Source organism: Primulina eburnea, chromosome 2 (assembly GCF_022965805.1).
Source record: "Primulina eburnea isolate SZY01 chromosome 2, ASM2296580v1, whole genome shotgun sequence".
Taxonomy (NCBI): domain Eukaryota; kingdom Viridiplantae; phylum Streptophyta; class Magnoliopsida; order Lamiales; family Gesneriaceae; genus Primulina; species Primulina eburnea.
This window is the reverse complement of record NC_133102.1, coordinates 3,531,132-3,545,142: the sequence shown is the minus strand read 5'-3', so window position 1 is coordinate 3,545,142 and position 14,011 is coordinate 3,531,132. Positions and strand designations below refer to the sequence as shown.

The window sequence follows — 14,011 nt, the reverse complement described above, 5'->3', positions numbered from 1 at the left end:
GGAATATGTCGTCTCTTTGAATAATTTTCACATAATCCCCGTCAACTTATTATATTATATTTACAAAATTTCAGGAATTAATTATTAAAAATTGACGAGACTACCGATGCGGCATGGGAATCGACCAATGACATCAAGTGTGACTGAGATGTAATTGGAGAGGTTAAGGTTGAATTTTTTTTTAATTAAATATGTTAACCTGCGCACTCCATATGCGCACGGTAGAAGGTTCCAACGTCCAAATTTGCCTCTCAATGAATCTTGTCGGACACGACACCGTATAGCCTCCGAAATCCCTTCCATTCGAATATTCCCTTTTCAATTTATTGTGATTTAAATATAAGCCCGACCCGACAACTAACCATCATCATCTCATTTTTCACCTGCCAATCCTCCTATCATGTGCGAAAACCTCAAGAAATATTACCAACTGTGCGAAGAGCTCGGCCGAGGCCGATTCGGCGTCGTTTACCGCTGTTACCCCCACTCTGCCGCCGCTGATTCCGACTCTTTTGCTTGTAAATCGATACACAAGCATTCCCTTTCAGACGACCCAGCCGACCGTCTCTGCCTCGACGTAGAACCCAAAATCCTCCAACTTCTGTCAGGTTGTCCCAATATTCTCCGCATCCACAGCGTCTACGAGGACGACGATTACCTCCACCTTGTCACCGATCTCTGTGACGGTGGAGATCTGTACGACCGCGTGTCTTCCGGTCACCGTTTCTCCGAGCCTGAAGCAGCTGTGATTATCAAACAACTGATCATCGCCGTCGCCTCCTGCCATCGCTTGGGTATAGCTCACAGGGACATCAAACCTGACAATATCTTGTTCGATTCTCGGGGACGGTTGAGATTGGCAGATTTCGGATCCGCGGCGTGGTTCGGAGTTTCCGAGGGAGGGGTGATGAGTGGGGTCGTGGGGACGCCTTATTACGTGGCACCGGAGGTGTTGATGGGGAAGGAATACAACGAGAAAGTAGATGTGTGGAGCTGTGGAGTGATTTTGTACATCATGCTCGCTGGAGTGCCGCCGTTTTACGGCGATGGACCGGCGGAGACTTTCGAGGCGGTTATGCGGGGGAATGTCAGGTTTCCGCCAAAGATTTTCCGATCGGTGTCGGCGGAGGCGAAGGATCTGTTGAGGAAGATGATCTGTAGAGATGTTTTCAGAAGATTCTCCGCTGAACAAGTCTTGAGTAAGTAGTTCGCGCAATTTAGTTATCTGTTTTGGTTCTTAAATTTGTATTTGTTTTCCGATTTTTGCTTTTTTGGGGTTTTGAGGTTTCTTTTTCTAAAATAATAATAATAATTATTATTATATTTTTTGTGAGACAATTTAGTAGATCTTTATAACTTTATTTGTGTCACATATTAACTTTCTTCATATTTACAGTCAAAATACGAATTTCGACCTAAAAAATAATTGGCAAAAATTTGTGTGAAACACATCTCTTATTTGGTTCATTCATGAAAAAATATTACTTTTCATGTTAAGACTATTATTTTTTATCGTGAATATCGATCAGATTTACTCATGTCACATATAAAGACTCGCGAGATCGTCTCAGAAGAGACCTGCTCCAAATAAAAAATTTGTTAAATCATCTAACAAAATATTTTGTGTTTTTGCTGGCAAAGAAAAGCTAATTTCCTTCGGGTTAAAATTACTGCTCAAATTTCTCTTCTCTCATAATAGATTAATCGGATTCCACAGTAAATGAAAATTATTTGTTAAGATTCGAATTCATAATTTACAGCTATGGTAATTCTTAGTCTGATAAATTATTTTCCTGGGTAAATTTTCAGTGCATCCATGGATCATAAACGGAGGAGAGTCGGTATCAACGGTCGACCTACCCTGAGGCATGTGAAATTACCTTTCCAGGCCTCGCTCTCTTTTTTCCTGTGAAAATGTACATAGAGTGAACTCGAGAGTGGCTATTCCGGGATTTCCCGTAAGACCCAAATTATCAGTTATATCTGAGATGCAGCGACGTAGTTTGCAGTAATTTTGTAACAGACTCTGTAATTTGAGAGACTAGTAAATTACTTTGTGCCCGCCCACTTATTATATCACTTGCACAAACCACGCTTCTCGTGTTTGTATAGTTTGTTTTGACGTTGTTACGTGTTTGTACAGTTTATATGAGAGGTAAAGATTAGATATACAAATTTATCATATGTGTGGGTAATTGTGTTGATTAATCTTTTTGACTGAATTTTTTATTTTTAGATACCAAAAAAATGAAGAAAATTTTAAAAAAGAATGTAACTAGAATCTTCTCTTCAGTTGGTCGTCTTCGCCAAACTGACAAACCACGTGTGAAGCGAATTACCACTGGCATTCATTGCTCATTTTTTACGGCACATATTCACAGGCTTTTACGTACGGCAAAGGCGGGGCCATGTGTGTGTTACGGGGCATTCGTACTGTAATTTAGACGGTCAAATAATTTTAATTTTTTTATACATTAAATTTAACTCGATTCATCCATATTTCAGTGACAAAAATATAGGTTTTAAAAAAATTATAGTCCCAGATAAAAAATAAAAACATGGCTCGTAATTCATGAGTCTATTTTATTTTTTAAAAAAAATATTTTTTATAATTTTATCTGGAAATCTTTTTCCTGAAAGCCATGGAGTCCAATTTTTTGTTGTTGCTTTGTTTGGACAGGAAGAAGATTTCACGTGGGTGTCGGGTCCCTTGCCATTTGATAAGCAAAATAATCACTGATAAAGCATATATATATATATATATATATATATATACATATATATATATATATATATTAGGACGACTTTGATATTATAGCAATACAAATAAGAAAATAATGGTCGATTGTGTAATTAATGGCTGCATATATTATCATACGGTAGAGCTTATTCAAGGGGTCAATTATATTTATTTGTGGGCGACAAATTCATATGTGAAACCTAACACCAAGATTGACTTTTGAAGGTATCAATTCATTTCCCCCCATTTTCATGCGAGTCATTATTTAATTATGAAAATAAAATAAATATAAAATTATATATATATATATTATATATATATATATAATATATATATATATATAATTTTATATTTATTTTATTTATATATATATATATATATATGATGGGTAATGACTCAATTTAATTATTCAATTTATTATTGAAGCCCACAATTAATTATAAAAGTCCAAGCCCACTATACACTCCAAAAAAATCTATAAATAGGAGATGATTCAATTATTCAAAAGAGGGAGGATTTTATGATTAAATTTTTTAGCTTTCAATTAACATCTTTGAATTATTTTCTGACTTGAGCGTCGGACTATCTACGTTGGGCAAACCCCGGTGCCTCTGGCATTTGTTTGTGACGCAGGTAATAACCCACAAAGATTTCTCTCCACCAGCTACCTAGACCCGTTATATATATATATATATATATATATATATATATATATATATATATATATATATATATATATATAATGGAAATGAATAGTGAATATATGGCATGATATAAAGCGTAGGAAAGGGATATCAAATGTATAAGCTGACCATATTTAGTCATTAGTTTTGTCTTTGATAGGAATTGAAGGAGACATTATTAAAATTTTGTTGTTAGGACCACATGAAGTATTCTTCTGACTTTGTAGGAGATAAACGGGTTCAAATTTCATAAGCTATTATATTCCACATTATACGCCATATGGAATCTCAGAGTCATACTTCATTTCAAAAAATAAAATTATAAATATCAAAGTCGTACATTCTAGAGATATTCAAGATTACGTACTTCCATGTTTTTAAAATTATAACTATGTTATATACACACACTTATCGAAAATTTGTATCCATAAACACTATGTGTGTGTGTATATATTGCGAATGTTCGTCATGAGCATTTATGCGATGGTTGAGTTGACGTTTACATATTAGATGTAAAATTTCAATATATCTAATGTATGATGGTTATTTTAACGATGTTCATAGTGTGTGTCTATAAGATTTATATTATCTCAAATTAATATTCGATAAATTAATAATATATTTAAATCATATTTTTTCTAGGTTTTGAATTGAGAAAATATGATAAATTAAGGATTTTGATAAATTAATAAGATAATAATTTTCGAAATATTGATACGTAAAACTATGGTCTAGTCAGTATCATAATTAATACACCACGATAAAACTCTTAATTAGTGACAATTTATAAATATCTAAAATTCTATATACTAGATTATTTAATTTATTATAATAGTTATATGTGTTCTTATGAGGACACGATCGAGTTGCTCTCTCTATTCCTTCTCTGTAAACAACTCTTCTTATAATTTTAATAAAAGCTTCAAGTTCTGAATATAACTTTGTAAGTTTAATTTATCATTTTTTTATTTATTGTTTATAATTTTTATATTTCATAGATAAGCCTGAATAACATACTAGACTATTTATGCTAAATCATTACATTACTATAACATGATTTATATTTATTTGTAACTTGAAATAAAATTGAGATAATAAAAGATTTATTTGAGCTTTATAACTTGATATAATATAAGGGTTATTGGTTAAAACATATGTTAAAAGATGAACCAGGAAATGGTAAACATAATGTTCAGGTTTAATTAGGAAATAATAAATTCATGTTGTAGCCCTTCAGCCTGCTTAGCCGAGAAATGACGTTTATGGGTGTTTTTTATGAATTTATGTTTCTGACGTGGACTCGGTAAAATCATCTGTTGTTTAATTTCTCTGATATATCTTTGATAAATCCTTTAATGTTTTATAAGAGATCAAGATAAACTTTATATTCATTGAAATTTAAATGTCTCATTTTCTTAGCTTAGTTTTTGAATTTAGTATATCGATTGGAAACCTTGCGTAGCTGTATGTCTTTAGGCTATATGCTTTTAAGAACATACTCGATAGCTGTAACAATATCACGTATCATGATCAACTTAATTCCAAGTCCCAAATGATATATTCATAAAAAAAATCAGTGAAATAAAGTTTCCCTTTAGAGTTGAGATTGATATCATTAGTATCATCCATTCAACCCGTTTTGACACTTGGATATAGTTATAATTATTTATATCATCACATCGTGGAAGCCCATCCCTGTCAGTGGGCCGAACTTCAATTTATAGACGTAGCAACCCAAAAAAAAGAAAAAAACTGCACACGTGACGCTCACGTGACGATGGCCACGAGTCTTGGGTTTTCATTTCTTCTGCTCTTCTGGTTTCATTTTCAGATGTCATACATCAATCACAACCCTACCGATTTCTAACACGAAGACACTCGCTTCACTCTTCCCAAGGGTTCGGAATTCTTCCCTGCATGATTTCCGTTCTTCGATCTAACTTTTAATCGTTTTTAGGTTTTCTTTTACGCATTTGCGTGGTTGCTATACATCTGGAATTTTACGCGCTCCTCCGATTTTGAATCTGCCAAGATCACAGAGGTTTTACGGCAGAAATTTGACATTTTATGTGATTTTTTGCGGTTCGAGGTTTTATTTAATGGTCAAAGAAGCGTCTGTAGATCTGAGGGTTTGAGAGAGTCATGGATGTGTGTTTCAATGGCGATACCGCCAGTCTCGACCCTGAACTCTTGCAGATTCCCGAGGTGTCTCCCTCGGCCGTTAAAGCTAATCCCCGCGTTGCCGAGGACCTGTTTGATCAGTGGCTTTCGCTCCCTGAAACCAACTCCTTGGTAGTTATTTTTCTGCCCGCCTTTTCACTTTATGTTGGATGTTATTTTTCAGTTTCTTGGGTGGATTATTAGGTTTGTTTACCTCGAGTAAGGAGCGTTGAAAGTCAATGACGTTGTTTAATGGACGACATCGATTGGCATCAAGTATTAAGATTGCAAAAGAGTTGCGGATTATCTGATTTGGTAGTGGTCTGGAACCACGTATAGAGAATTCCAATGATTTATCTATTATTAAGTATATGTTTCTTAAAGCTGAACATGGATTTCCAGAAAGAGCACATTTGTTGAAATTTCTCTCCCAGTCTCATTTCTTGAATTTTCTCAGTTCTTTGAAACATTTAACGAAATGCAGTAGCTTATTAGCTCGGAGAACTCGTGTGCTATCCGATGTTTGGTTTACGGCATTTAATTTTAATTTCATATACTTTTCTGATGGTAGAAGATTCTTGGTGTATGGTTGGTGTTACCACTTGTCTAAAGAAGATTACATTCAAGAAGTTAGTTAGAATGATTACTGTACTTTGGTTATTAATCTGGACAGAATTGGTATAAATATAAATGAATTCAGGGTGTCAACTGAGAGCCATAAACCTGTGAAATCTGACCCAATAATATTATATGCTTTGCTATTTTCTTTATCCGGGTAATGGTCAGGCCAGGTCATTCGATAGTAAGTTGGGAAAATAAATTGTTATTATTATTTAATTGTTTCTGTTTTTTTATTAATTTGTATACCTGAAAAATTAAGCAACTGATTTTTTCTGTCAGTTTTTGATTAAAAAGTATTGAAGATAAATAAAAGAAATAAATTGGGCTAGCACAAACCTGACTTAATATTGACCAAATTTTAGTGGGGTGGGTTATTTGTTGTGCCAATTAAGTTGTTAGTAGTTGGGCGTGCTAAATTAGCTTGCCCATATTTTTATACTAAAATAGTGGGGTGGGTTATTTTTTTTATGCCAATTGATTCGATAGGTTACCAGTTACCCATATCTTTATTACTGAAAATTTGGAGGGGGTATCATTTTCTCTGTCCTTGAGCATTTTAAGTTTGTAAAAAAATAGTTGATTGTTCAGTGCAGCACCTTCAGAATTTTCGTTTCAGCCGCTTTATTACTGAAACAGAACTATAGATATTCACAATGATCCCACGATGAATTACAGGTGAAATCTTTGCTTAATAGTGCCAAAGCAGGTGGTCCTTTGAATGTATCTGGAACATCATTCAGCGGGAATGCTTCAGCAACCAGCTCATTGCCCTCAATGTTTCCTGCTGGTAGTGCACCGCCGCTTTCGCCAAGAAGTTCATCAGGTTCCCCTAGAATCATGAAACACAAGTCAGGTCCGTCTGCATTGGGCTCTCCCCTGAAATTAGTTAATGAACCTGTAAAGGAGCTTATACCTCAGGTTGCATTAGTAATGTTGAAATTAATGCTGCTGCTTTTTTTTATGTGTCTGATGATGGATATTGATTACTTGATTGTTGCAACATGTTTAGTTCTATTTTCAAAATGGCCGTCCACCACCAAATGAATTGAAAGAGCGATGCTTATTTAGAGTCAATCAGTTTTTCTATGGTCACATGAATGGACTCCAAATCAATGGTTAGTCATTAATGATATAACAATTTTCAGTTTTATATGTTGTTATTTCGTCTACCAATGCATTTGGAACTTATGATAGCATCCATATGGAATGAAGTCATAAACATACATTTAACAGCCACGGTATGTTTCTATGCTTATATTTTCATTTGTTTTCAGAATTTAAACTGGTAACAAAGGAAATATGCAAGCTCCCCTCGTTCTTTTCCGCTGCTCTTTTTAGAAAGATTGATGTTGATTGTACTGGAATAGTGACCAGGTAATTGCTGTGTTATATTGTTGACTTTGCCCATACTTCATGCAAACTAGTATAATTAGACAGACGCACTGTGCGTGACATAGTGGATATAATATAAATTTATATATTTTAATTGATATTTTTATTTTTTACAATATAAGTTAAATTGAAAAAAATATTACTAAAAGACACGTATATTTGAAAGAAATAATATAACATTATAAATTATGGATTATTTTAAATGATTTTAAAAATATTTATTAATTTTTACTTCTTTAAAATAGGAGAGTAAGTTTAAAAATAATTGGGGGTATTTCAGATAAACCAAAAAGTGTTTCACCATCCACACCAAAATTAGTTAATCTGAGGGTCTCTCCCTTAACAATTGTAATGCATATTTAATGTTATTGTTACTATCTTTACATGAACGCCTATAAAGAGATAAAACAATCAACTTAAACTAGAAGTAGGGGTGTCAATCGGGTGGGTTGGGTCGGGTTTCGGGTCAATCCGCGATTTTTTTTTATTTTTTTTCAACCCGAACCCAACCCGAACCCGAAGCAACCCGAAAACCCCCAACCCAAACACGAACCCGTATAACCCGACTCAACCCGCCTAACCCGAATTTTATTAATTTTTTTTAAAAAATTAATGAAAAAAAATCAAAAAATCAATAAATAATAATAATATTTTAATTTAAACACATAATAACAAAATTTTCGATTTAAATTTGAAAGTTTAATCGTAGAAAATTAAAAGTATATTTACTAAATCAAATAAAAAATTGTTAAAAAAATAAAAATATGCAAAATCAATATTAAATGATGAAAATTTATCATATAAATATACAATAAATTTTTTTCAAACATACAATATATAAAAATATAGGTAATATTTTTTTTAAAAAAAGTTTACGGGTCAACCCTCAACCTAACCCGAAACCCGCCTAACATGGCACTAACCCGAATCCACCCAAACCGAACCCGAAAAACCCCAACCCAAACCTGATTTTTTTCGTGTTGGGTCGTGTCGGGTTGACGGGTCGTGTCGCATTTTGACACCCCTAACTAGAAGGGACTCTATACCAAGTGTTTGTCAAATCATACACACCTCTTGTCTAAGTTTCAACGGTGTATTTGAATTGGATGTGAATGTGATCAGTATATGTACAAGTGTGGTCGACAGTATGGAAGTGAACTCCAGCAATATAATGGATCGGTTAGGGACTTAGTTCTGATCAGCACATATATATTTCCTTGGTTCGTGTGTTTGGCCAGTCTTGTTATTATACATCATAACACTCTTACTCCATTCAATGATTTGTTAACAGGGATGCATTTGTTGATTTTTGGATCAATGGAAACATTCTGACAAAAGATACAGGAACACAAATATACACAGTATTGAAGCAGCCAAATCTCAAATATTTGGTGCAGGTTACACGGCAACCATCCATTACCTTTTAATAAATTATGGAAGTTGAGTTTAAGGATTGTCACAATTTTCTCTCCTTGTGCTGGCGATATTTTATTGTAGGATGATTTCAAACCTGTCCTTCAAGAACTTCTGGCAACTCACCCAGGGCTGGAGTTCTTGCAGAGTACACCTGAATTTCAAGAAAGATATGGTATGTCCGAGTCAGTTTTTCCTTGCAAACTCCCATGGTGTACTCTAATTTAATTTGATTAATGATATGTATGTTTGCTGCTTAAATATGCTGTTACCACTGCCACCTGGAGCACTACATCTCACAATGTATATAAATCTATGTGTCAATTTTTGCTGTTGAATAAAGAAACACAGAACAGTTATGGATATGATTGTTTTTTATAGCCATAAAAGGCCGAGTCAATATTGATTCTGTGTGATCTGCTGGTTTCTGTTGGAGTTCTTTTACTTGTTTGCCTGTTGAGGAATCAGCTTTCAGTGCTTGAGTTAACAGTTCAATTCATTGCTGTGTCCAGCTGAAACTGTAATATACAGAATATTTTTCTACGTGAATAGATCGGGTAATGGGAATCTTACCTTGAGGGAGCTGAAACTATCAAACTTAATTGCTACTATGCAGTATGCCGATGAAGAAGAGGATATCAACAAAGTCTTATGGTAAACACAAGGTTTTTTATTCATTTTACTTGGAATAGATTTTCCATGATCCGTATAGTAAATATAATCAAGTTTTTGTGTTTCTGGTTGTTCATGAGATGCCTCATGTGATGATATTCTTAAAACAATGAACAATCTCACATGATCATGTCCTCGCTCGGATACTCTTTTTTATTGGTTGTTGACAAATAATGTTTTTTTCCTTGATATCCAAATGTCTTTTATTTACTTACCAAGTAATAATGTGACTTCCACCAAATATCATCCAAAGCATATACATTTTAACTATACATTTATACTGTTCAATTTAACATGGCACTTCCTTAAATCGAAAGAGATTGAGTGGTCGATAATTTATATTAAAGAGGCCAATTTCAATCCACATATTTGTTCATATTCTAATCCCCATTCTTTGCCATTTTCCCATTTGCTGCAGGTATTTCTCGTACGAGCATTTTTATGTTATATACTGCAAGTTTTGGGAGCTGGACACGGATCATGATTTTCTGATTGACAAAGAGAACCTAATTAGATATGGTAACCATGCACTTACCTACAGGATTGTTGATAGAGTATTTTCTCAGGTTTGATTTCTCTATTTGTCGTTTTCTTGTCAAACCATAGTGTTTGGTTACTTAATTGATGAAAGTCGTGTATTATTATTTGAGATTTTTCCTTATGTCAAGTAATTTATGTTTGAAATTTTTTCTAAAGGTTCCAGAAAGTTCACAAGTAAGGTTGAAGGAAAGATGGGATATGAAGATTTTGTCTACTTCATACTATCGGAGGAGGATAAATCATCTGAGCCTAGTATTGAATATTGGTAAGTGTGATTTTATTCATCAACAAGTAGACACTTGTGTGCTTGACTTAGGTTGAGTTTTTCCCTTTATAGTGTTTTGTGAAATTTACCGTGGAGAAAAAAAAAATTTCATTGCTCTTTGAAATGCATGGAGTGGAAAATAAAGCTTAGATGAATTTGGGATCGTTGTTCTTTTCTTACTCTGGTCTCGGCTGTGGTTCTTGAAATCTAGTTTTCATTTTCTACCATGTGCTAAATATTTGCCAGTTTACCAAGCCAAGAGAATTAGCTTGTGCTGCTTTAGCATGCTGTTCATTGCATCTGTTTCTTTTCACCATTATTTTGGTCAGTAATATCCCACCATATTCTGAATTGAAATCTCAAGAAGATAGATGAGTCATCTGTTGCATCTATTTGGTTTTCATTTGAAATACTATTTTTTTATCAGGTTCAAGTGCATAGATATAGATGGAAATGGAGTTATTACGAGGAATGAAATGCAATTCTTTTATGAAGAGCAGTTGCACAGAATGGAGTGCATGGCCCAAGAACCTGTACTTTTTGAGGATATCTTATGCCAGATAGTTGACATGATCCATCCAGAGGTGAATCTGCTTAAGTGATAAATTCACGCTCTACTTTCTTTTCCGTTCATGTGCTTTTTAGGATGAAAAGAGTAGTAGAAAGCAAAATGGCTATTATTTATCTTCCCTTGAGTAATTTTTTTACTTCAGGTCTTGTCTTGTTTTCTCATTGAAGACCATAGAATCATTGTGCTTATCGGGATTTCTTGTATTATTTTGTTGTCTCCCTCTGCTATGTAACCTGCTGCTTTAAGGACGTCATTTTGCAAAGTGTAATCTTAACCGATTTAATAAAAAATATTAACTAGTTGTTTCCTTCCCAAAAGATATCTAAAAAGAAAGCTGCACTTGGATTAGATTGCAATTGGATATTATCTACTTGACGCTCTCATTAATGTGGAAATTTCATGAGATTGTTCTGAGAATTGATCCATGCATTATCTGTTGAATTATTATATTTGAACAAAACTTTGTTGGGTCACTTTTATTTAAATGTCTGCATAGATGGTGTGAGTTAAAGCATCCTTCTGTTACGCTTAATCAAATTATCACATCGTGGCATGACATATAAATTATTTCATTGCAGGATGAGAGATGTTTTACGCTACACAATTTTAAAGGAAACAAACTCTCAGCGAGTGTTTTTAATATCCTTTTTAACCTCAATAAGTTCATGGCTTTTGAGACTCGTGATCCTTTCCTCATTCGCCAGGTAAATCAATGCAAATTTGTTCTTTAGAGTGTTCTACGACTTTGGATGTGCTTATTGGAGTTGCTTGGCCTACTCTGTTTTGAGCAATTTCAGTTTTTTTTTTATCAGGAGCGTGAAAATCCAAATTTGACTGAGTGGGATCGCTTTGCGCATAGAGAATATATTAGGCTTTCAATGGAGGAAGATGCAGAAGATGCTTCTAATGGAAGTGCGGATGTTTGGGATGAATCGCTTGAAGCTCCTTTTTAATTTGTGAGGTTAGATCCCTACTGGGGTTGAGATGCATATACATTTCAACAAGAGAACCAGTTATTGTGCTGCACACTTTTAATTGTCATTTAATGTAGGTATATGAAAAGATAGCCTGAGTCACAGTTTGGTGGATGAGCAATTACATGAGACTGAATTGAATGTGAAATGTGAACAATAGATATAGTCTCGGGGAGACAATGAGTGTACATGAAATTGCTGATAGATGTGTAAGTTTAGGTGCAGATAACATCGGTTATTTGCATTTTGGAGGAAATGGGGTGAAATATAGATCGATGACTCAAAATATGAGATAACTCCTTTAAATCAATTTGGGCCATAGTGATTTTGGAGATAATTTAGATTTTCATTTGAGACAGAAAGATGTCTGGATATCTACGTAGCCAACCCCAAGAAAGGTGATGAATGATAACTATGCTTATTCTGTTTACCCTCGAAAAGAATGCTGTACCAGCTGATTAACCCTTCAATTCTCAGCCATCGAAACATGAAAATTGAATAAAAAAATGACTCATGTAGGATGCTAGATGTACATGACTACAAGTCTAGCCCCTTGAAATGCCTCTTCCCCTTAGCCTCATTCTCAGATGATAGCTTGTTTACTTACCTGCTAGCTTGTCTCCGGCAAAATGAAAAATGGGGTACAGTACGAAGCTCGACTTTAACAAAAGCCCAATACTGAGATTATTTTACGGTGGGAGTCTTGTTTTGGTTGGGAAATATTTAATATTTTGGCAAGAAGTTTTAAAAAGGCAAATGTTACTAGAAAGGAGTAGAATTGGTGATGGGGAAAACTGATCTCATTGTTTCACTTCTCAATCCCGTTGATGATGTGTTGGGTTGATTTTTCACATTGGATAAACTTTACCGATTGGTCCAGTTATGGATGGTATTCCAATTGATGAATCAACTGGGACCTGTAATAATTAAAAAGATAAGTATTTTTGAAAATGTTTCGTTCGTTGATGTATTCGACTTCACCAAAGGAAAAAAATGATACAAGTATCGATGTCTGGTTTTAATTTCAAATGAAACTTGTTTTCACCTTTTTGCCTTGATAAGATGACACCTACATATTTCTATTGTTATTTTTGACTTCACATGGTTTTTTGTGCAGATGTTTATAGCGAATTCCTTGTATCACTCCAGATGGCTATGTAGAAATATTTTGTGGGACAATCATCCAAACGGGATACAGTCCTTTCTGATAATATGTTGGAAGATTGTCTGGAAAATTTTGGGCAAGCTATAATGTTCTTAATTCTATTCCATGATCATTTGAGAAGGCTTGATGAGAGCACACCATTTGCTGACTTGCAAGTAATCGGCCAAAGATAAAAATGTTAGCTTTTCGTTTCTCTCCTTCTCCCTAGATATAGGAAAATGATACTGTTATTTATCTCTGTGAAGCCAATGCTTAGTTCTTTTCTAGTGCTTCTGAAAAGCGCTCTGTATTTGTTGCTTGTTGCCTTTTTCGAGTTACCTGAATGCTAACCTATAGTTGTCATGAAACTTAATCGGTTTCTTGGTCCAATAACCGGCAGATAAGTTGTTCGAACTTCATAGTAAACAGTAGTTTGGATGTAAATATGTTTTGAAGAGAGGTTTTCTTTCGTTGGATTTAGATTTTAGGCTCGAGTCTCATTAGTTGTATTTTGTGAAGCGAAAGGCAGGTTTCTTTCGAGCGTTGAATCGACGTGTTGCTGAGTAAAGCTGGGTTGAAGGAACATGGTTTTAGCCAAAGGCATGTACATTGATTTTACTTGTATTTGTGCGAAAACGGTTGTATACTCTTGTTCTCAATTTCTCTATATAAAGTTTTTTGAACGTGCGTTGGCATTGCTGGCGATTGCTTCTACTTTTAACTCAGTTCACCCTACAAGGAAAAAAATCATGACAATAATTTTCGAAATGTTAGGGTCATGTACATTTTCGCTGAAGGTTAAGCTCAATTCGAATCCAGGGGCTTAGCTGGGCGAG

The 14,011-nt window shown here is 34.4% G+C and overlaps 1 protein-coding gene and 1 pseudogene across 1 annotated transcript; both read left to right on the top strand.

Annotated features, from left to right (window-relative positions):
* The first annotated feature begins 268 nt into the window (after positions 1-268).
* Positions 269-2,118, top strand: LOC140824490 (phosphoenolpyruvate carboxylase kinase 1-like). Its single transcript, XM_073186073.1, has 2 exons — positions 269-1,199; positions 1,810-2,118. Exons 1-2 carry the CDS (start codon positions 401-403, stop codon positions 1,863-1,865), a joined length of 855 nt encoding a protein of 284 aa, XP_073042174.1. The 5' UTR covers positions 269-400; the 3' UTR covers positions 1,866-2,118.
* A 3,080-nt stretch (positions 2,119-5,198) lies between these two features.
* Positions 5,199-13,863, top strand: LOC140820526 (serine/threonine protein phosphatase 2A regulatory subunit B''beta-like; annotated as a pseudogene).
* The last annotated feature ends 148 nt before the right edge of the window (positions 13,864-14,011 follow it).